The sequence below is a fragment of the Procambarus clarkii genome, chromosome 40 (genome assembly GCF_040958095.1).
Source record: "Procambarus clarkii isolate CNS0578487 chromosome 40, FALCON_Pclarkii_2.0, whole genome shotgun sequence".
Taxonomy (NCBI): Eukaryota; Metazoa; Arthropoda; class Malacostraca; order Decapoda; family Cambaridae; genus Procambarus; species Procambarus clarkii.
The window spans coordinates 10,777,534-10,800,496 of NC_091189.1; the positions used below are offsets into that span (position 1 = coordinate 10,777,534).

The window sequence follows — 22,963 nt, forward strand, 5'->3', positions numbered from 1 at the left end:
GGTAGAAAATAATAATAATAAAAATAAAAAAAAAGTGCTCCTCTCCACTGCGAGGGAAGATCACAGGAGAGGAAGGGGGGGGGGGCGAGAAGTACAAATTGCCAAACAATAACTATAAATTTCACAACAAAAAAAAGCTACAACTATTTTATCAATTATCTTAACTGTGACAACTAGCCCTTGTAGCTTCCATGTAATCAATGTTGTAACCTTTTTATTTTTAATGAAGTTTTAAATAAAATAAAATGACAAAATACAAAAAATATATAGGGCGGTGGTAGGAGACAATATGAGAGTGTACGTAGGTGCCCCACGAGGCTTCCCGGATGCTACATATCGTCTTCTTCGAGGTCGAGGGTCCCTACTAACGCTACCAGAGGTTATTGCATTGCTACAGTTTACAGAGAACACACACACACATATGTATGACAATCAGTGTTGGAAGACCTCGTCCAGCTCTTCGGAGGTTGGGTGCGTACCCAGGATACAGCACACATTTCCCCTCTGGACCGCGACACTAAGACGTTGGAACAGGAAACTGGCCGCTCTTGAGTCTTTAGTTTTCGCAATGAGGTAGTTTTATATCTATATATATATATATATATATATATATATATATATATATATATATATATATATATATATATATATATATATATGTCGTACCTAGTAGCCAGAATGCACTTCTCGGCCTACTATGCAAGGCCCGATTTGCCTAATAAGCCAAGTTTTCCTGAATTAATATATTTTCTCTAATTTTTCTCTTATGAAATGATATAGCTACCCATTTCATTTTGTATGAGGTCAATTTTTTTTATTGCAGTTAAAATTAACATAGATATATGACCGAACCTAACCAACCCTACCTAACTTAACCTATCTTTATAGGTTAGGTTAGGTAGCTGAAAAAGATAGGTTAGGTTAGGTTAGGTAGGTTAGATAGTCGAAAAACAATTAATTCATAAAAACTTGGCTTATTAGGCAAATCGGGCCTTGCATAGTAGGCTGAGAAGTGTGTTCTGGCTACTAGGTACGACATATATATATATATATATATATATATATATTGTGACGATAATCTCCTTCAAGAGATTGAGCCTGCTCTTCCCTCCATAATTACGTCTTCACAATTATATAAAAAGACTATGGAAGAAATGTCCAACAACGACAACAACACCAGCAAGGCTTGCCAGGGTGAGCAAAACGTATGCAGCCAGCCACCTGTTCGAACTCCAACCACCAAACTACCCGTTGATCGCTACGGCTCCGCTGATTGGTCGCCGGTCTGGCTGCACCTGCCTCGCCCCCCCCAATACTACCTGATGTCTGGGGTCGCCCCAACATCAGTCCTCAGAATGTTCAGTGCTTTCGTAGCCAGCACTCCTCCCAGCTAGACGTTAGCGTGTACTGAGAGAGGTGGTGGCTTTAAGCCAATATTCCAGCACCTCCCACTTACCTTTGTGTTGCACTTATTTTGCCTTAACGTAACTTTCCATTGTGTCATTTAAGTATTCTTATTATTTTGATTCATTGATTTTATTATAAGAATTTGTTTGTGCATTATTTTCATGTTTTGATTTATTTAACGTAATTAAAATTTCATTGTTAAAGTTTTACTTGTGTTTTGTGTGTCTTCTCCTTACCTTACCACAGACGAAGTTCCAGTTTTTCTATTTTTTTTATAACTATGTGACGAGGCCATACCCCTAGCCTTAAACAGCCGAACACCAACGCGTTACCGTCACAATATATATATATATATATATATATATATATATATATATATATATATATATATATATATATATATATATATATATATTTGGTCTCACCAAGCGTACTTTTCTGAATGCTGATTACGAATGTGGGATAAAAAGATGAAATTTCTTTTATTAGAATATGTTTATATAATCGTCTCGGTTATGCATGATAAATTATTTTGAGGTCGGGTGTCCTTCTCTATGACTATCCCCTAAGTTCGTTTTTCTCTCCGAGTCTCCTCTGTTCCACCTTCTCCTGTTTCCTCGGTCATGCTGTCCTTCTGCCGTTAGTCTCCTGTTTCATGTTGCCCTACTCATTACCCTGCGTTTTAATAAACGTCAGGCGTGAATGACAACAGAATTTCTGATAAACGTACGTGTGAAGGATATAAGAAGGGAAAACAGCTACGTGTTTAACCAGTGCGCGTGTGTTGTGTCTATGTGTATGCACTTAATTATGCCCTTGGGCTCTTCAGCTCTTGGGCCCCGGTTTTTATAGTCGTCCGATACAGTAACTATTGTCCTTTTTGTTATCTTATATGTTCAGGTTTTCTCCTTACATTCCCGCTGCTCATCCGAGTTTCTAGTTTGTAAGCACGTCCTCTTTTTCAGCTTGAACTTCTCTCTCTCTCTCTCTCTCTCTCTCTCTCTCTCTCTCTCTCTCTCTCTCTCTCTCTCTCTCTCTCTCTCTCTCTCTCTGTGTCTCTGTCTCTCTGTCTCTCTCTCTCTCTGTCTCTCTGTCTCTCTCTCTCTCTCTCTCTCTCTCTCTCTCTCTCTCTCTCTCTCTCTCTCTCTCTCTCTCTCTCTCTCTCTCTCTCTCTCTCTCTCTCTCTCTCTCTCTCTCTCTCTGCCTTGTCAATCCTCTTGACAGTGTCGTGCATTGCGGCCAAGTCCGTCTTCTCCCTCTGTCTTCAATTACTTTTAGAGTTTTGTGAGGGGGCGTTTTCTAAGGATTTCTTAGTAAGTTTATACCTCGTTCAGCTCTGGGGTCAATCATGTATTTACCTGTGTACCTTCTTTGGTTTCTGTTGTGCTCACTCGAGGTTCCTTGCCGGTGCTGCATATTCTAACTGTCTGACATTAGCTGTACACAGTAGATATATGGCAAGCTGAAAGCCACGTTCTTCAGATAACTTAGTGCAAGACTTTACTTAGTGCAAGACTTTACTTAGTGCAAGACTTTACTTAGTGCAAGACTTTACTTAGTGCAAGACTTTACTTAGTGCAAGACTTTACTTAGTGCAAGACTTTACTTTAGCGTATTAATACAGTTGCGTAGAACAGTTAGGATCGTTCTCAACTCCCAATTGGGAATTCCAAGTTCGAATCTCCTGGCGGAACAGAAAGGGTTGGGTGTATTTCCTACCACCTAATGCCCCTGTTAAGCTAGCAGTAAATAGGTACCCAGGAGTTGCTCAGCTGGTTGTGGGGTTGCCTCCCGGGGAGGGGGGGGGGGTTCCTGCATATAAACCTAACATGTATCTTATTGAGGTTATCTTGAGATGGTTTCGGGGCTTAGCGTCCCCGCGGCCCGGTCCTCAGCCGGTTTTCTACACATCCCCAGGAAGCAGCCCGTAACAGCTGTCTAACTCCCAAGTACCTATTTAACGATAGGTGAACAAGCGCATCAGGGTGAAAGAAACTGCCCATTTGTTTCCGCCTCCGCCGGGGATGGAACCCGGGACCTTAGGACTATGAATCTCGATCGCTGTCCACTCAGCCGTCAGGCCCCCTTATGTATACACACAGAAATCACATAGCGTGATATATCAAATGAACAAATCCACAAGGGCCGTGATGAGGGTTCGAACCTGCGTCCGGGATGATCCGGGAGTGTTACTGCCCTCAGGTGGATCCCGCAGCTCCCCCGGAGCACAAACCGGGGTTTCACACAATTCCCCCATGCAGTCCAGTTTGCAATTCTTTTAACCATGTCGTGGCGCAGTCGACTAAGGCGCGTCTGGGATCATCCCGGACGTAGGTTCGAACCCTCGTCACGGCCCTTGTGGATTTGTTCCCTTATGTATATATAAGGGAACCCGGATGTAATTGTACTCACGGAAACAAAACTCTCAGGAATCATAACGAATGCGGTGTAAAAAAAAAAAATAGTAGTTAGTAACAGTTGCTTGACAGTCGAGAGGCGGGCCGAAAGAGCAAAGCTCAACCCCCGCAAGCACAACTAGGTAAATACATTGGCTGCCTGTCCCACGACACAATGAATTTTACTTAGAGCAAAGACTTTACTTAGAAACTTCTGTGAAGTAGTAACCGCTGAGAAACATCAAGAGAGAGAGAGAGAGATCTCTCGTCACTCGGTGTGGAAAAACAATGTCGCAAGCATGAAACTGACGGACCTTGTGCTATCCGGGCTAAACATAGCAGTTTGTGGTCACATTGTCGTGAGTAGTGTTGGTCCGCCGTGTGACTGAGCAATACCTTGCTAAGGCAACGTAATCCAGAAAAAAAGTAACGACTCACAGATATCTACGTTTTTCCTTGGCATCGGACTCGAGATAGGTTATAGGTGGCTGGGATTTTTTTTTTTTTTTTACTGAGTGGGACATCTAGAGAATATGGGCTGGACTGAGAGTCTCTCTTTGCTCTCTTTGATGCGATGTTGTGTTTAAAGGTTGTATTGATGAAGGCTGTGGTGAGTGTGGAGGGTGTGGTGAGTGTGGAGGGTGTGGTGAGTGTGGAGGGTGTGGTGAGTGTGGTGAGTGTGGAGGGTGTGGTGAGTGTGGAGGCTGTGGTGAGTGTGGAGGGTGTGGTGAGTGTGGAGGGTGTGGTGAGTGTGGTGAGTGTGGAGGCTGTGGTGAGTGTGCAGGCTGTGGTGAGTGTGCAGGCTGTGGTGAGTGTGGAGGGTGTGGTGAGTGTGGAGGGTGTGGTGAGTGTGGAGGGTGTGGTGAGTGTGGAGGGTGTGGTGAGTGTGGAGGGTGTGGTGAGTGTGGTGAGTGTGGAGGGTGTGGTGAGTGTGGAGGGTGTGGTGAGTGTGGAGGGTGTGGTGAGTGTGGAGGGTGTGGTGAGTGTGGTGAGTGTGCAGGCTGTGGTGAGTGTGCAGGCTGTGGTGAGTGTGGAGGGTGTGGTGAGTGTGGAGGGTGTGGTGAGTGTGGAGGGTGTGGTGAGTGTGGTGAGTGTGCAGGCTGTGGTGAGTGTGCAGGCTGTGGTGAGTGTGGAGGGTGTGGTGAGTGTGGAGGGTGTGGTGAGTGTGGAGGCTGTGGTGAGTGTGGAGGCTGTGGTGAGTGTGGAGGGTGTGGTGAGTGTGCAGGCTGTGGTGAGTGTGGAGGGTGTGGTGAGTGTGGAGGGTGTGGTGAGTGTGGAGGGTGTGGTGAGTGTGGAGGGTGTGGTGAGTGTGGTGAGTGTGGAGGGTGTGGTGAGTGTGGAGGCTGTGGTGAGTGTGGAGGGTGTGGTGAGTGTGGAGGGTGTGGTGAGTGTGGTGAGTGTGCAGGCTGTGGTGAGTGTGCAGGCTGTGGTGAGTGTGGAGGGTGTGGTGAGTGTGGAGGGTGTGGTGAGTGTGGTGAGTGTGCAGGCTGTGGTGAGTGTGCAGGCTGTGGTGAGTGTGGAGGGTGTGGTGAGTGTGGAGGGTGTGGTGAGTGTGGTGAGTGTGCAGGCTGTGGTGAGTGTGGAGGGTGTGGTGAGTGTGGAGGCTGTGGTGAGTGTGGAGGGTGTGGTGAGTGTGGAGGGTGTGGTGAGAGTGGAGGGTGTGGTGAGTGTGGAGGGTGTGGTGAGTGTGGAGGGTGTGGTGAGTGTTGAGGGTGTGGTGAGTGTGGTGAGTGTGGAGGGTGTGGTGAGTGTGGAGGCTGTGGTGAGTGTGGAGGGTGAGGTGAGTGTGGAGGCTGTGGTGAGTGTGGAGGCTGTGGTGAGTGTGGAGGCTGTGGTGAGTGTGGAGGCTGTGGTGAGTGTGGAGGGTGTGGTGAGTGAGGATGGTGTGGTGAATGTGGAGGCTGTGGTGAGTGTGGAGGCTGTGGTGAGTGTGGAGGGTGTGGTGAGTGTGGAGGGTGTGGTGAGTGTGGAGGGTGTGGTGAGTGTGGAGGGTGTGGTGAGTGTGGAGGCTGTGGTGAGTGTGGAGGATGTGGTGAGTGTGGAGGCTGTGGTGAGTGTGGAGGGTGAGGTGAGTGTGGAGGCTGTGGTGAGTGTGGAGGCTGTGGTGAGTGTGGAGGCTGTGGTGAGTGTGGAGGCTGTGGTGAGTGTGGAGGCTGTGGTGAGTGTGGAGGGTGTGGTGAGTGTGGAGGGTGTGGTGAGTGTGGAGGCTGTGGTGAGTGTGGAGGATGTGGTGAGTGTGGAGGCTGTGGTGAGTGTGGAGGCTGTGGTGAGTGTGGAGGCTGTGGTGAGTGTGGAGGCTGTGGTGAGTGTGGAGGATGTGACGACGGCGGACTTGGCTGGGAATGTATTCCACTTCAGAATTATACCCAATTATGTGTTTGGTCTGTTTTAACTTGTGGGATTCACTACCAGTTGTTTCTCCTGTATAGTGGTTTATATTACTGAAGTCGCATATAACCTCGTGCTGTTGTATGTGGTAGTGGTGGTAGAGGTGGTTGGGACAGTGGTGGTAGTAGTGGTGACGGTGGTTGGGACGGTGGTGGTGGTAGTGGTGCAGACCACCGCCCGAGAAAATGGTTGCCGGAGCTATTAACCAACGCGTTGAGGGACACACCTTGTTTCCTCCTCTACACAAAACAGAGCATTACTCCCGCACGCCCCTGTCACTCACCCTCCCTCCTGCACTCCAGACGCACTCCCGGCACCCCTAAACACCCTTCACGTGCCTCAATCACACTTCTGGCACACAGCAGAAGTGTGTGTGCCTCCGCTACGCCCAAACTTCCCTTGCTGCACCCAAGGCACTCGGCCCCGCCCCTCCAAACACACTCAACGAACCTCAAATACAGTCTCCACCTACCTTCAGCACTTCACCACACTCTCCAACACACTCTTAAAGACACTTTTTTGCAGGGATAGTCCTGCGCGGGCCCTAAGCCTCTGGCTGGCCCACTAAGTGTTGCTTGTTTCTGTTTTACTTGGGCGGAGTATGAGTATTTATGACTCGTATGGTCGCTTCAGTAAGATTTTACCCCATGTGTTTAACAACTTCTGCTCTGTTGAATCGAAGTTGAAATCTTATTGGGTTTGTAACTATGTACTGTGTTAAATAATGTTCCAGTGATCTGTTGTGGTTGTAACTGTGCACTGTGTTAGATAATGTTCCAGTGGTGTGTCGGGCATTTCTCCACAGTGCTGATATGCCTTCTCATCTTCCCTTAACCTGACACATTCCAGCACATCCTCCAACATCCCCCCAACACACCCTCCCCGTTCCCGCACCTCCAGCACACTGCCTTATGGAGTCCTCCTGGAGTCGACACAACCTCACTCCTGGCAACTAGACCTCAGCAGCCATGGCGGTGGGATTTTCTCCCAGAATTTTTATTCTTTTCTGGTGAAATTTTCAGCCCAGTCGGGGGTCAGGCTTCTTTGGTGACGTGATCGGTGAGGCTGTTTCTGGCAGCGGCCCGCAGGCCTACATACATTTCCATCACAACCCCCACATGATCTGGCACCGCACGTGTTTAATTCCCTCGTGAACAAAATTGAACTTTTCTGACTGCCACGCCCACCTCGGTGACGTAGATATGCCACGCCCACACGGGGACGTCTGGGTACGTATAATTCTTAGTGGTGGGTGGACCGTGGCGTGCCGCCGCCCATTCATCCACACTTCCTGCTTCCCCTCGGCCCGCCCTCTGCCGCGGCCCACAGCGCTGTATGCCGCCCACACACGCCCCCTCCTTCCGTCTAGGGCCGCCCTCACACGCCCCTAGTGTCTCTCTCGCTCCCTCAGTACACAAGTGTGGATAAGTATACCTCCTCTCCAGTGCCCACTTGCTTCCTCTTTTCCTTTCCTTTTTCTTCTTAAGTCCTCACTGGTACTGTCGACACTCTACCCAGCAGATATATATATATATATATATATATATATATATATATATATATATATATATATATATATATATATATATATATATATATATATATATATATATACTCAGAGGCAGAGTGATTTTCGTTATTTTCAAATTGGTTTATTTGAATTAATATTATATTCAGAACATGGCTTACTGACGTCAGGTTAGGTTTGATCACATTTTTATGTTAAATTTAACTCCGAAAAATGTTAATGATCATATAATATAATGGAAAGCTTAAATCATGCCATGAAACATTTTTTGAAAATGCTTGAATGGTCCCCAAGCACAGATATCTCTCACTCTATGACACCTCAGAGGATTCGAACCCCGGCAGCAAGGAGATCGAATCAAGGAAGACAGGAAGTCTCCGCAGCAACAGTACTGGTACCTATATGACCCTGAGGCGGGTGATAGAGCTATATCTCATTCCCTCCCAAGTCACTGATAGGTTAGCACTGACAGGTAAGTACGTGCGTGCGGTTTATGTACTCGCGGTATGTATACTTGCGTGCGCGGTGTATGTGTGTGTGTGTGTACTCACCTAGTTGTACTCACCTAGTTGTGTTTGCGGGGGTTGAGCTCTGGCTCTTTGGTCCCGCCTCTTAACCGTCAATCAACAGGTGTACAGATTCCTGAGCCTATCGGGCTCTGTCATATCTACACTTGAAACTGTGTATGGAGTGAGCCTCCACCACATCACCCCCTAATGCATTCCATAAGTGTGTGTGTGTGTGTGTGTGTGTGTGTGTGTGTGTGTGTGTGTGTGTGTGTGTGTGTGTGTGTGTGTGTGTGTGTGTGTACTGGCGGTCGCAGTGTTTGAGTCTGCGCTTGTGCATGCGTGTCTCCCTAACGTCCATAGTTTGCGTGGGGAGGAGCACGGTACTGGGAATTGGTGTGTGGGGGCGACCCACACTGGTGCCCCCTCTTCCTTGTAGTGATGTGGGCACCCCACCCATGTCAGGCAAGGTCACCCAACCCACCAGCTGGTCACCTAACCCACCAGCTGGTCACCCAAGCCACCAGCTGGTCACCCAAGCCACCAGCTGGTCACCCAAGCCACCAGCTGGTCACCCAAGCCACCAGCTGGTCACCCAACCCACCAGTTGGTCACCCAACCCACCAGCTGGTCACCCAGCCCACCAGCTGGTCACTCAACCCACCAGCTGGCCACCCAACTCACCAGCTCCCCACCCAACCCACCAACTGGCCACCCAACCCACCAACTGGCCACTCAACCCCACCAGCTGGTCACCCAACCCACCAACTGGCCACCCAACCCACCAGCTGGTCACCCAACCCATCAGCTCCCCACCCAACCCACCAACTGGCCACCCAACCCACCAACTGGCCGCCCCACCCATCAACTAGCCACCCCACCCACCAGCTGGTCACCCAACCCATCAACTAGCCACCCCACCCACCAACTGGTCACCCAACCCATCAACTAGCCACCCCACCCACCAACTGGTCACCCAACCCATCAACTAGCCACCCCACCCACCTACTTTCCGCCTGTTGCACATAGTGGCTGACGGACGGCGCTGAACCAGCCCGCCCTTGCCACCTGCAGGTGTAAACAGACACTTTGTGCACCACTCAAAGATGTCACATATGTTGAGAAGGCCGGGGGAGGGGGGTCCCACTAGAATCATTTTTAGGTCCCACCCTCTTACTAATATATGCAAACAACCCAGAAGAATTAAGACTCCTTTTTGTAGTCTTGAGAGATGACGCCAAGTTGGCGAGGAGAGTCAGTAGGGTGAGGGAGGTCCCCCCTAAGGACACTCAATCCCCTACACACGCAAGGTCGTGAATTTTTGGAGGAGAAGGAACAACAAGGGTGAAGGAGTAATTATATTATGAACTGAAGAAACTTCCAGCCCGTCGGTGCTGGAAACTTTGATGCGAAATTATCAAAACCATACAAGGAAGGTCTTTGGGGGTTGGATGTTTGTAAGGTGTCGGTCAAGTTTTAGTAAGGAGGAGCCAAGACAGTTGTAAGGTTGTAAGATATTGTTATGGGCAACGTCACATCATCAGAAGGGCTCAGCTTCGTGGAAGGTCAGGTGGCACAGATGAGGCATAGGGCTGGGAGGAAGCACTTCTGTGTAAGGCCTGTGAGTAAGTGGAATGAATTAGAAGGAGGGGAAATACTCGAGGAAATACACCCGTTGTTTTAAGGCAGATGTTATAAGTGCCAAAGAGGTCGAGAGTCATTGCATTAGTCGACAGACACGTTGGTAAGGCGGGGATTGGAGATCAGGGCCTGAACACGCAAACATACACGCGCACGCACGAACTCACGCAAACACACGCAAACACAAGCACTGATACATAGTGTAATCCGTATTTAACAAGACTCTCCAGTGTCGTGAGGCTACACATGGCTTCCGTCCTTGCGTGCTGCAGCAGCAGAAAGGAAAACGTCCATTTTCTCAGATGTTTGGGTTTTTCAGATGTGTGGTGGGTTTTTCAGATGTGTGGGTTTTTCAGATGTGTGGGTTTTTTCAGATATGTGGGTTTTCAGATGTGTGGGTTTTTCAGATGTGTGGGTTTTTCAGATGTGTGGGTTTTTCAGATGTGTGGGTTTTTCAGATGTGTGAGTTTTTCAGATGGGTGAGTTTTTCAGATGTGTGGGTTTTTCAGATGTGTGAGTTTTTCAGATGGGTGGGTTTTTCAGATGTGTGGGTTTTTCAGATGTGTGGGTTTTTCAGATGGGTGGGTTTTTCAGATGGGTGAGTTTTTCAGATGTGTGGGTTTTTCAGATGTGTGAGTTTTTCAGATGGGTGGGTTTTTCAGATGTGTGGGTTTTTCAGATGTGTGGTGGGTTTTTCAGATGTGTGAGTTTTTCAGATGTGTGAGTTTTTCAGATGGGTGGGTTTTTCAGATGTGTGGTGGGTTTTTCAGATGTGTGGGTTTTTCAGATGTGTGGGTTTTTCAGATGTGTGGGGTTTTCAGATGTGTGAGTTTTCAGATGTGTGAGTTTTTCAGATGTGTGAGTTTTCAGATGTGTGGGTTTTTCAGATGGGTGGGTTTTTCAGATGGGTGGGTTTTTCAGATGTGTGGGTTTTTCAGATGTGTGGTGGGTTTTTCAGATGTGTGAGTTTTTCAGATGTGTGGGTTTTTCAGATGGGTGGGTTTTTCAGATGTGTGGGTTTTTCAGATGTGTGAGTTTTTCAGATGTGTGGGTTTTTCAGATGTGTGGTGGGTTTTTCAGATGTGTGAGTTTTTCAGATGTGTGGGTTTTTCAGATGTGTGGGTTTTTCAGATGTGTGGTGGGTTTTTCAGATGTGTGAGTTTTTCAGATGTGTGAGTTTTTCAGATGTGTGGGTTTTTCAGATGTGTGGTGGGTTTTTCAGATGTGTGGGTTTTTCAGATGGGTGGGTTTTTCAGATGTGTGGGTTTTTCAGATGTGTGGTGGGTTTTTCAGATGTGTGGGGTTTTCAGATGTGTGAGTTTTCAGATGTGTGAGTTTTTCAGATGTGTGAGTTTTTCAGATGTGTGGGTTTTTCAGATGTGTGGGGTTTTCAGATGTGTGAGTTTTCAGATGTGTGAGTTTTTCAGATGTGTGAGTTTTTCAGATGTGTGAGTTTTCAGATGTGTGGGTTTTTCAGATGGGTGGGTTTTTCAGATGTGTGAGTTTTTCAGATGTGTGAGTTTTTCAGATGTGTGAGTTTTCAGATGTGTGAGTTTTCAGATGTGTGAGTTTTTCAGATGTGTGAGTTTTTCAGATGTGTGAGTTTTCAGATGTGTGAGTTTTCAGATGTGTGAGTTTTCAGATGTGTGAGTTTTTCAGATGTGTGAGTTTTTCAGATGTGTGAGTTTTCAGATGTGTGAGTTTTCAGATGTGTGAGTTTTTCAGATGTGTGAGTTTTTCAGATGTGTGAGTTTTTCAGATGTGTGAGTTTTCAGATGTGTGAGTTTTCAGATGTGTGAGTTTTTCAGATGTGTGAGTTTTCAGATGTGTGAGTTTTTCAGATGTGTGAGTTTTGAGTCAACATTAGAGCCACGTTAGTACATTCATCACTCGCACTCTACAAAATCTTTTAGCGTAATAGTAATAATTATCATCACAATAATACTAATAATTGTAATTATGATATTAATAATCATAATTATAATAGAATAATTAGTCCTATAATTATTCTTGTTGAAGTCATTTCGATATAAACCAAATTTAAAATTGATTTCGGACTTGTATTCGAAGTTACATCAATTTGCTTCTGTTTTCCTTACAGATGGGAGACGAGGCCATTCCCTGTAACAACGTCAGCGAGCCGTGTTCAGATGTTCAAGGTTAGCTGTTCATGGTGAACATTGTCACTTAAAGGTGTTCCTCTCTACCCGGGGTGGTTGCTTCGGAGGTGAGAACTCCACCAGTAGTGAACAGGTGGTTGGAAATGCAGGTAAAGTGTTAAAGGTTCTCTTTATTGAGTGAAACAACAACTCAAATTTTAACTAGTAAAAGAGCTGAAAAGCGAGGTAAACTTTTTGGGACGTAGTGGAAAAAAAAGTAATAATTTTACTTTAATAAAACGGTAAAACGTTAAAGTTTTACTTTGACGTTTTAAAACGATTTAAACGTTAAAACTTAAAGTTAAAACGATTTCGACTCGTGAATCTAGCAGAAGCAAAAGCGTGTTTATCCCGTTAATAAGTGTGGTACAAGGAGTAAATGTTCTCTCATTTGGTGCAGCTGAGGTTAAACGTTTCATTCTCGGAAACATTTGTAAATCTAACAACAGATGAGCATAGTGGCCTGTGAGCGGTGATGATTCTCTTTGCCCGGAAAATGACGAGACGCGTTCTTAAGTGAACACAAATGAAGTTTAAATCCACCTTGAGACGTTATCCGTGGCGTCGCAAGAAACAACCGGTCACCCCTGACCCAGACCCTACCGAGAGCCCAGCAGGTCACCTGATAACATCACCGGCGCGAGGCTACGACCCTACGCAACCCCTCACCCGGAAAGTTGACCCCGCTGCCTACAACGAATTGGTGACCCCGAAGGACCCAGCTTTAGGATTGGGCACGCCTGATAAAAGCCAGATTCTGGTGACCCTGAAGGACTCTGATTTGGGGCTAAGAACTCCAGACAAAAACAAGGTCACGCTGACCCCAAGGGCCGCAACCCCGGGACTAGCCAGACCCGAGGACACTCACATTGTGTATACTGGTCGGCCCGTTGTCGTGTTGTGTCCCGCGAGCGATGAAGAAAGCGACGACGACGAGTTCGGAGAGGTACGACAGGTGCCCATCAACCTCTACTACGATGCCTTTGGGAATGCTATTGACGACGAAGCATGGGTTGGGGCAGGTGGGAGGAGGAGAAGCGGCGGTCCACCGCCCTCTGGGAGTGGGCCAGGGCCCTATTATCTCAGCTATGGTCTGAAACATGGCCCCGATTGTCCGGAGTGCCTGGGAGACCTCAAGGCCCGCTACTGGGTAGAACGAGAGTGCCTGAGAAATTACAATGAAAGGAAAGTGAGCGAGGACGCCACGGGCTGCTACTGGGTGGAGAAAGACATCTGGGGGCGGAGGGAGGCTGAGATCACGCTGGGAGAGGTGATGCACGAAGCCGAAAATGATGGTGAAGAGACGTTCATTGGGAGAGCAGATCGCGAGAGGCCGTTAGCCGTGGAGTGTGGCGGTGGGCGGAGCATGTGGCAGGGTGTGGGGTGGGATTTACCCCCACATCCCACCCACTACTGTCCTCTCGTCACACACGACAACACGTCCTACGGAGCTCCTCATCAGGATGTGTTGTGGATGTATACCGACTACCCCAGGGTGGAGTGGGCGGGTGTGGGCGGGATTGGGCGGCAAGCTGGGGTCGACTCAGGTGGTTCTTGCCAGTCTGTGGGTAGCGGTGTGACCGCGCGGACCTCCCCAGCACCTGCCCTGCTGCACACCTCTGCCACACCTGCCCTGCTGCACACATCTGCCACACCTGCTCAGCTGCACACCTCTGCCACACCTGCCCAGCTGCGTACACCTGCCCAGCTGCAGCACACCTCTGCCACACCTGCCCAGCTGCAGCACACCTCTGCCACACCTGCCCAGCTGCAGCACACCTCTGCCACACCTGCCCAGCTGCAGCACACCTCTGCCACACCTGCCCAGCTGTACACCTCTGCCACACCTGCCCAGCTGCACACCTCTGCCACACACAGGAAGAGACAACATCGCACCAGAAATGACAAGAAACGTCAGAAGCACGTCAAGAGCGCTCGAGGCATGAAACTGTGGAGCAGGCCAGGCGGAGGAGGTCCGTGTGACCGCCTCACGCAGAGCGAGCTGGCGCCCGCCTCGGACCACCTGTTTGAGGGAGGATGTGGCGAGGGCGACGGATCTCTTGCGCCACACCATCTCACCACGGCCGGGGGCGCCACACTCCCGGGCCACACCCACAGCCACACCCTCACCCATATTGACTACGATAGCCTGAGATCCGGATGGCAGCAACAGCTGGAGCGACAGCCTTATGGCTACTATAACGGGACAAGTGGGCAGATGGACGCGGTGCTATGCCCCAGCAGTGTCATGCTAGTCATGCCCCAGCAGTGCCATGGTGCCATGCCCCAGCAGTGCTATGGTGCCATACCCCAACAGTGTCATGGTACCATACCCCAGTAAGACCCAGGTGATATACTCCAGCAGTCCCATGGTGCCATACTCCCACACCGCCCTGCTTGACGAAACTTCCCTGCAGAAGCAGGCGCGGCGGGAGCGGAGGTCAGTAGGCGTGGATGGGAGGCGTGATGAGGGGGCGTGGCTTGGGGGTCCTGGTGAGGGGGCGTGGCCAGAGGGGCCGGCCGAGGGGGCGTGGCCTAGGGGGCCGGGTGGCCAGGCGAGCGGAACATGTGGAGCACTGGGCCAGGCGGGTTCTCAGCACTCAGTCTCAGCGCGCGCCTTGCCACGTGCACACGCGCGCTCACGCACCAGGCGCCCCGTCACAAGTGTACACAGTGAAATTAGTGCTAACGGTAACACTTACAGCAGTGATATTAATACAAATAAGACGAGTGCAGGCAAGAGTGAACTATGGCCGCCGTACGTGAACGGTGTTTGTGAGGGCGAGTGTACCTGTGTCATGCCCTGCAAAGTGTCGGGCATTCCTGTGTATCAGGGGCGAGGGGCGGACTCTCCCCGCAGCCCTCGGGAGGATGTGCCCGTCGCAGCCCCTGCTGGAGTGGCCGCTGGCAGAGGTCGGGGGTCCGGACGCCGAGCCGCAGGCAACAGGTCGTCGGCGACCCCTTCGAGTCGCTCCCCAGCACAGGTTGGTCGAAGGGGCAGCTTCGATACCCCAGTGTCGGCTCGAGGCGGCGCTGGTGTGGAGGGGGGAGTGGAAAACCACCCGCGGCGGGCTTCGCTGCCAGGCCCAGGGGGCGCCCTTCCTCACACGGCTGCTGGGGGGACCTCTGGAGTCTCCTCCTACCGAGCAAGAACCTCTCCCTCCCCTTCCAATCGTTCCCCTGCTCGCGGAATCTCGCCGGGGCTGGGGGCTCGAGCTCCTTCCCCAGCAGCCCCAAGGAAGACCCCCACTGCGGTGCGACGCCGGGAACCGCAAGTAGACCCCCGCACGCCACCCTCCACACCTCTGTCTCGTCGGCCACCCCCGCGAGCCGTGTACCAGGTGAGGTTGTCTCCTGGCGCCTCCTCCAGGGACTCACCACCCCTGCACAGAGAGAAGCCTAACTCCAAGCTTCCCGTCATGGCTTCAAAACCCAGCAAGACTGAAGCATGTCAGGGCTCGCCTCGGGTCTTCCCTCCACGACCGACCCCAGGAAGACCCGCACTTGGACACCGAACTGGGAAAGACCCAATTAAAGATCGAATAAACGATGACAGCAAAGGTGTGGGACAGACAGGTATCAAGGTAGACACTACACATAAGCCCGTTTCCCTGTCTATGTCCTCGGGCTTCCCCGGCTCTTCTGAGGCTGAAGAGAACAGCAGCACGGGTGGAGGAGACACTTCCCAGGACCTGAGCGGCGTGTCGGTCGCACCAGCCACCGATACTGCTACTGACCGACAAAACAAGACAACCGGAAGAGCCCCGACTGGCTCACGGTGTAGCTCTGCGTCCTATCTTTCCAGAACTCTTTCCCACCCAGAGAAGTCGCCAGGGTTGCTACGCCCAGGAGGCAACAGGCTGACATCGTCAGCGTCACGACTCGCTACCTCCCGGTGTAACACAGGTGATACTGCGAAAGTCAGCGACTCTAAACTGGAGCGGACGTTGAGTGTCAGCTCTTCACACCTCACGCCCAAGACGAGTCTCACTCGTACGTACTCTGGCCCCAAGAGCTCTTTAGCTTTTGGAGATGGTGCTAACCGGGCCAGGATCGTCAGAAGGGTCATGAGCGGTAGTCGAACCAACCTCAGCAAGAAGAAATCGAGCTCTAAGAATGCATTAGCTGTCGGTCGCCACAATCTATACAACCGAACCAAATGTGGTTCTAAGAATTCTTTGCTGGGCTCAAGGAACAATCTATTTAGAGCAAGTCTTGATTCCCAGAGAACGGAAAGTACTACAGATTCTGGCTGCAACTCCCCTCTTTACGGAAGTCAGTGTTCCCTGGATGGGGAGCGGAGGGGCAGCAGTTCATCCCCTTGTTCAAGCCTCGTCAGGAAGGTTGGATCAAATTCTTTAGCTTCAATGATATCAAAATCAAACGGTGATAAAATCAACAACGCAGATATAAAAACCACGGAAAACAAGGCAGAATGTCCACCACCACCACCACCACGCTCGCCCATAGAGACACCTGATCGCCCACTTCTCCCTAGAGCCGACCCTGATTCACACCCCGTAATCAGGGAACCTGACGTCATTACCAAGGATATGATGAGAGTTTCAAAAATTGGACGGTCAGTCGTCGAGGTATGTGATACTATGGATCACAAGGTTAATATTGTCCACGCTCATTCTCTCAGTAGCAGTGAGTTACTGGACAGACGGAACAAGTCATCAGTGTTGGTGAAGCGGTCGCTTAGTCTACAATTTCCGAGTGGCTGTAAACCCTGCCCTCCTCCTAAACCATCTTTGTGCGACATTCGGGCCAGTAGCAGTTCACGAATCACCTGTGATGAAAGAATCGAGGACGAAGGTAAAGAGAATCGACCTCTACCTGGTATTAATGTCTCATTTCTGTCCATCTCGACCCGACAGCTTTCAAGATGTGACAGTGTGAAGAGTCTCACGGGAGCCAACAAGAGGGACGCAGAGACTAATAGAGACAAGAAAGAAGTTACCAAGGTCTCTATCGTGGCAGAACCTAAAACAATGGAGGAAAAGGGCATTCAAGTCGAGGCCTCGAGCAGTGAGGAGGAGACAGAAGGCGAATATGACGACGACGACGAAGAAGACGAAGAAGAAGGGAAGGAGGATGAGAGAAATGAGAGCAGGTGTGGGACAAGTAAACAAAACGGTCCAGGTGAGGAAATATCGTCAATTCAATCTCAGGCTGGGGATGACTACGCCAGAAGCCCCCCGGGAACACCCCAGCCCGGGCCCTTCGCGATGAGGGAGGGGAGGGACTGCCAGTCTACTCTGAAGAGGGTGAGTAAGAACACCATAGTTCACATCTCCAGGGGGCACAAGACGCAAACAACTCGCAAAATAGAATGTCTGAGCGAAATCGAGGATAACCGGAGCAACGAAAAGAAAGTGAGTTTGGGGGACGGGGAAAACCACTTAATTCAGCGTCTGGAGACCTCCTTAGCTGACATAATAGACTCCGCGGTGCTAAAAAACCTGAAAATGAACGGAAATATTCTGTCGGACCAGTTTGACGCTATCATTGCTACGCTAAAGAAAGTAGCGGCGTCAGTGGACTCTGGTGAACCAGACTTCTCGCCAATCATCCGCAGAAACTCGGAATGTGGGTTGAGGGCGGTGCCCAAGACGCTGTTGTCCCCCTCCACGCCCCTCACACGTTCCCCAAAACCCCTCACGCCCACCTCCACGCCCCTCATACGTTCCCCAACACCCCTCACCCCCACCTCCACGCCCCTCATACGTTCCCCAACACCCCTCACACCCACCTCCACGCCCCTCATACGTTCCCCAACACCCCTCACACCCACTTCTATGTCATCCTCCTCTTCCTCGTCCATGAGTGCCGTGAGCCCCTCCACCCCTCGGACACCTCCAGCTAAAACACCACTGTCACTGTTTTCCATCAACGAGGGCTATCCTGGACAGGCGGGCACGGCCTCCGTCTTGCCTAGGGGCAGGAAGCTCTCCCTCTCGCGTGACTCCTTTCAAGACAACTCCCCCACCCTAGGGGACCTGGCTCGTAGGCTGCACGCTAACCCTAACCACCTCAGGGCCGACCAGGACTATGTGGATGTCGTAGACTTGGACCAACCTTACGTCAGCCCGGCGCCGAAAGGAGTGAGCACAAACGAACTAATTAGAGATGGAGCCTCAACAAAGGTTCACGGTAGGAAGAATAGCACAGGGTCTCTGGGTCTCTCCTCCTGTGCGTCTCTTCTAAGAGACAACTCTTACTACGCAGAAGGACCCACCACCACGGCTAGTGTCACCAATCTGAACTCCTCAGAAGATTACAAAAATACGTTTGCATCTCAGCAGCATTCGTTTAGGAAAGTTAACAGTACTTCCAACGTTAACGGTGCGGCTCCGAATGGGTCACATCGCTTGTTCCAGCGCCATCTGTCGCTTTGCGGTCCCGACGATGTCTATGGAGAGAATAGACTGCGCAAAAGCTTGTCTAAAAGTCGAGAGTTGCTGAGCCAATTAGAGAATGAATACAAGAAAATTAAGGGAGATGAGAATAAGAGTGCCCGCAATTCTCTTGTCATAGATCAAAGTTGGCTTGACAAAGACTTCGATGAACTTCTCCAGACACTGTCTAAAGACAAGAAAATCCATTCGGATCCCCATGAGGCACTAGCCTTCCTAACGAACAACAATGTCAACACCACCGCTTCAACCGCCTTTACTAACAAGAATGACAAGTGGAGGACCTGCAAGAAAGACATACCACCTCTGCCACTAGCTGACAGTCCGAGTGCGAGGCGCCACCAGAGTCAAGTAGGATCTGAGGGTCGCCATATCTTCTCGTTCTTCCAAAAGAAAGGTCGGAGTCAATCACTCTCCGGCACGGAAGCGATCAAGATAACTCTGCCCGCAACACCGGAGAACGGGCCCCAGGGAGCCCTGCACCGGGATACTACCGCCCCGGGGCCGCGGAGGGTCACTTACGAGAGCGCGACGTTAGATCGTCCTGGACGAACTAACCGAAGTAACAGCATCCCGTCGGCGTCGCCACAGGCCTTCGCCGGGACTGCGTTACCGCCCGAACTCGTTGGTATCTTCAAGAGTCGGAGCAAATCCCTGTCCAAACCCGTTGGTACAGAAAGCCAGGTGGAGAACCAGACGGAGGATCGGGTGAAGGACGCAGGAGAGGAGATGCGTGACGAGGACGAGGACGAACCATCGAAACAGATGCGCTCTCTCTCCCTGCCCAAGTCCTTCCTCTCTGACAAATACGGACTGACCGGCTTCAAGGCTGCCCTCCCAAGGTAAGTGTCAATGGCTTACCTGGTTGTGTTTAACGATCGAACGTTTAACGATATATATTACAAAAAATCATAGGTACTCCTTTCTCTTTACTCGAAGGAATGTATGTTTACATCTGCTTGGGTTTCTCTATGATAGAATTTAGTTTGGGTCTCCATTGTAAACAATAATATTATTAATTTCATTGTTGGATTCTGGAGAGAAAGTGGGATGCGCGTGGATGAGGCCATGACGCGACGGGGGTATACCAATCAGTATACCAATCAGTACACCAATCAGTATACCAGTCAGTCAAAAGTGGGTGTTATATTGTGTTCACTCGTCCGAGGAATGAGTGTGCATTGGTTAGTTCTGGCACCGAATTCATGTATGTGGAGAGTTATTTTAATAGTTATTTTGATACTCATTTTGATAATTCATATAATGGTGAGTTATTTAGCTGGAAAGTTATTTTGATCAAGAACTATTTTAATGGAGAGTTATTTATATTTATTATTTTTAAATTATTAATATTTATTTTATTTATTATTTCTAATAAGCTGAAATCATTCAAAATATAACTGTGAAGAAAAAAAAAACACGCTAGACTTGACATTACAAAAATAATATCAAATAGTGTGAAGATAAAGCAAGAGATAGGAAGATAACTCGTTATCTTCAAGCGTAAGTAAAGGCCTATCTCATTCGACGAAACTAGGCTTAAGACAAAGGTAATCTTTCCTTTTGATTTTTGTTCTGCCTTGAATGGCGCACTTAAGTAAATTAACTGATTAGACCCAAGGAGCCGGTCGGCCGAGCGGACAGCACGCGGGACTTGTGATCCTGTGGTCCTGGGTTCGATCCCAGGCGCCGGCGAGAAACAATGGGCCGAGTTTCTTTCACCCTATGCCCCTGTTACCTAGCAGTAAAATAGGTACCTGGGTGTTAGTCAGCTGTCACGGGCTGCTTCCTGGGGGTGGAGGCCTGGTCGAGGACCGGGCCGCGGGGACACTAAAGCCCCGAAATCATCTCAAGATAACCTCAAGAAGGCTGGGTTTTTGTATAGTTAAGGAAGAAGGGGGGGGGGGTCGTGGGTTTTATTTCTTGGGGCATCATAGCCATGTTAATAAACTATAAATGAAGAAAACGGAGGAAAGGGAAGATTGAAGAAGACAAATTCTTGACACAGGGAAGACGCGATAAAGATGAGGGGTGATGCTGGGAATGAAAGAGCAGGAACAGAAACAACGAGAAATGGAATAATGAGAGAATACATAAGGAAATTAGCCGTATACTGGATAGCAGAATGTTGTGTATGATACCAGAGGGATGACGGTCGGGTGATACCAGTCATCAACCAGTATGATGACATTGTGTATGATACCAGAGGGATGACTATGGGGTGATTTGTGATTGATACCAGAGGGATGATTGTGTGTTGTGTATGATACCAGAGGGATGACTGTGGGGTGATAGCAGTCATCAACTAGTATGATGACTGGTTGTGTATGATACCACAGGGATGACTGTGGGGTGATAGCAAACTGGTTGTGTATGATACCAGAGGGATGACTGTGGGGGTGATAGCAGAATGGTTGTGTATGATACAAGAGGGATGACTGTGGGGGTGATAGCAGACTGGTTGTGTATGATACCAGAGGGATGACTGTGGGGGTGATAGCAGACTGGTTGTGTATGATACCAGAGGGATGACTGTGGGGTGATAGCAGACTGGTTGTGTATGATACCACAGGGATGACTGTGGGGTGATAGCAGACTGGTTGTGTATGATACCACAGGGATGACTGTGGGGTGATAGCAGACTGGTTGTGTATGATACCAGAGGGAGAAAGTGGCTTACCTGCTGTCGTTGTGGTGCGAAGAGAAGGAAAGGGGGGGGGAGTAAGGAGGAGGAGGAGGAGGTCCATGGTCCTGCTGCCCCCTTCCCCCTCCCCCCCCCCTTCACCATTTCTCCTCTTCTCATCATTCTCAACTAACAGCTAACTCATCCTGCCGCCTTTCCCCCCCCCCCTTCATTCCTAACTCCTTTTTTTTTTGTCTTCTATTCCTCTCTGTTTCGCCGTCCCATTCATATAGGTGACGGGCGGCCAGCCAGCCAGCCAGCCAGGTAGGTCCCTAAGAATGTGGCAGCCTCAGGCGAAGAGTAGTTCCCGTTACCTGTCACCCCCTGGGGAATGTCACCCCGGGGAGTGACATTCACCCCATTCACCTCTGGGGAGTGTATGAATTGGTGGTGGTGGTGGTGGGGGGGGGATGGCAGCTCTCCCCGGGGCAGGTCCTCGCCTCTCAGTCTTACTCTTTAGAGGTATTTTAGCACTCTTCTCCCCGTCTCTCAATACTTTAAATTATTCTCACATCTTTCACTACTTTAATTACTTCGCCACTTCTCTCACAATGTTAAATCCTCCTCTCCCCCCCCCAGCGCCACCTCCGGGGCATATTATAGCAGTTCTATGTTAATTCATTCTCTCTCTCTCTCTCTCTCTCTCTCTCTCTCTCTCTCTCTCTCTCTCTCTCTCTCTCTCTCTCTCTCTCTCTCTCTCTCTCTCTCTCTCTCTCTCTCTCTCTCTCTCTCTCTCTCTCCTCTCTCTCTCTCTCTCTCTCTCTCTCTCTCTCTCTCTCTCTCTCTCTCTCTCTCTCTCTCTCTCTCTCTCTCTCTCGGGTTAGGTTGGGTTGTGGTTTCTTGTCGTGTTATTGTTACACTTCGCTATGTAGTGGGGGGGGGGGGGTTGTCACAGCCGCGCCTCACAGCATGTGGGCGTGTGAGAGGGGGGGGGGGTGTCACAGCCACGCATCACAGCGTGTGGGCGTGTGAGGGGGGGGATGTCACAGCCACGCCTCACAGCGTGTGGGCGTGTGAGGGGGGGGGGGGTCACAGCCACGCCTCACAGCGTGTGGGCGTGTGAGAGGGGGGGGGGGTGTCACAGCCACGCCTCACAGCGTGTGGGCGTGTGAGGGGGGGGGGGTCACAGCCACGCCTCACAGCGTGTGGGCGTGTGAGAGGGGGGGGGGGTGTCACAGCCACGCCTCACAGCGTGTGGGCGTGTGAGGGGGGGGGTCACAGCCACGCCTCACAGCGTGTGGGCGTGTGAGGGGGGGGGGTCACAGCCGCGCCTCACAGCGTGTGGGCGTGTGAGGGGGGGGGGGGTGTCACAGCCGCGCCTCACAGCGTGTGGGCTATCAAGGGCGGTCTTCAAGGATCATTTAAGCCATGTCTCCAGTGGGGTTTAAACTGATTGCTTTGATATCCCTCTGTCAATACACTCTCAATTGATGTTTGTCACTGTAAGATGGTGCACACATCAGGGCTTGTGTGTGTGTGTGTGTGTGTGTGTGTGTGTGTGTGTGTGTGTGTGTGTGTGTGTGTGTGTGTGTGTGTGTGTGTGTGTGTGTGTGTACTCACCTAGTTGTACTCACCTAGTTGTGTCTGCAGGATCGAGCATTGACTCTTGGATCCCGCCTTTCGAGCATCGGTTGTTTACAGCAATGACTCCTGTCCTATTTCCCTATCATACCTGGTTTTAAAATTATGAATAGTATTCGCTTCCACAACCTGTTCCTGAAGTGCATTCCATTTCCCCACTACTCTCACGCTAAAAGAAAACTTCCTAACATCTCTGTGACTCATCTGAGTTTCAAGCTTCCATCCATGTCCTCTCGTTCTGTTACTATTCCGTGT

The 22,963-nt window shown here is 50.0% G+C and overlaps 1 protein-coding gene across 1 annotated transcript in view; it reads left to right on the forward strand.

The window, feature by feature from the left end:
• Positions 1-14,505, forward strand: part of LOC123758084 (uncharacterized) — a 60,756-nt gene extending 46,251 nt beyond the window's left edge. The window contains exon 2 of the mRNA XM_045742270.2: positions 11,968-14,505. Within this exon, the coding sequence (XP_045598226.2) occupies positions 12,552-14,366 (1,815 nt within the window). The 5' untranslated portion in view covers positions 11,968-12,551 and the 3' untranslated portion in view covers positions 14,367-14,505. The remainder of the gene's footprint in view (positions 1-11,967) is intronic.
• Positions 14,506-22,963: the final 8,458 nt, after the last annotated feature.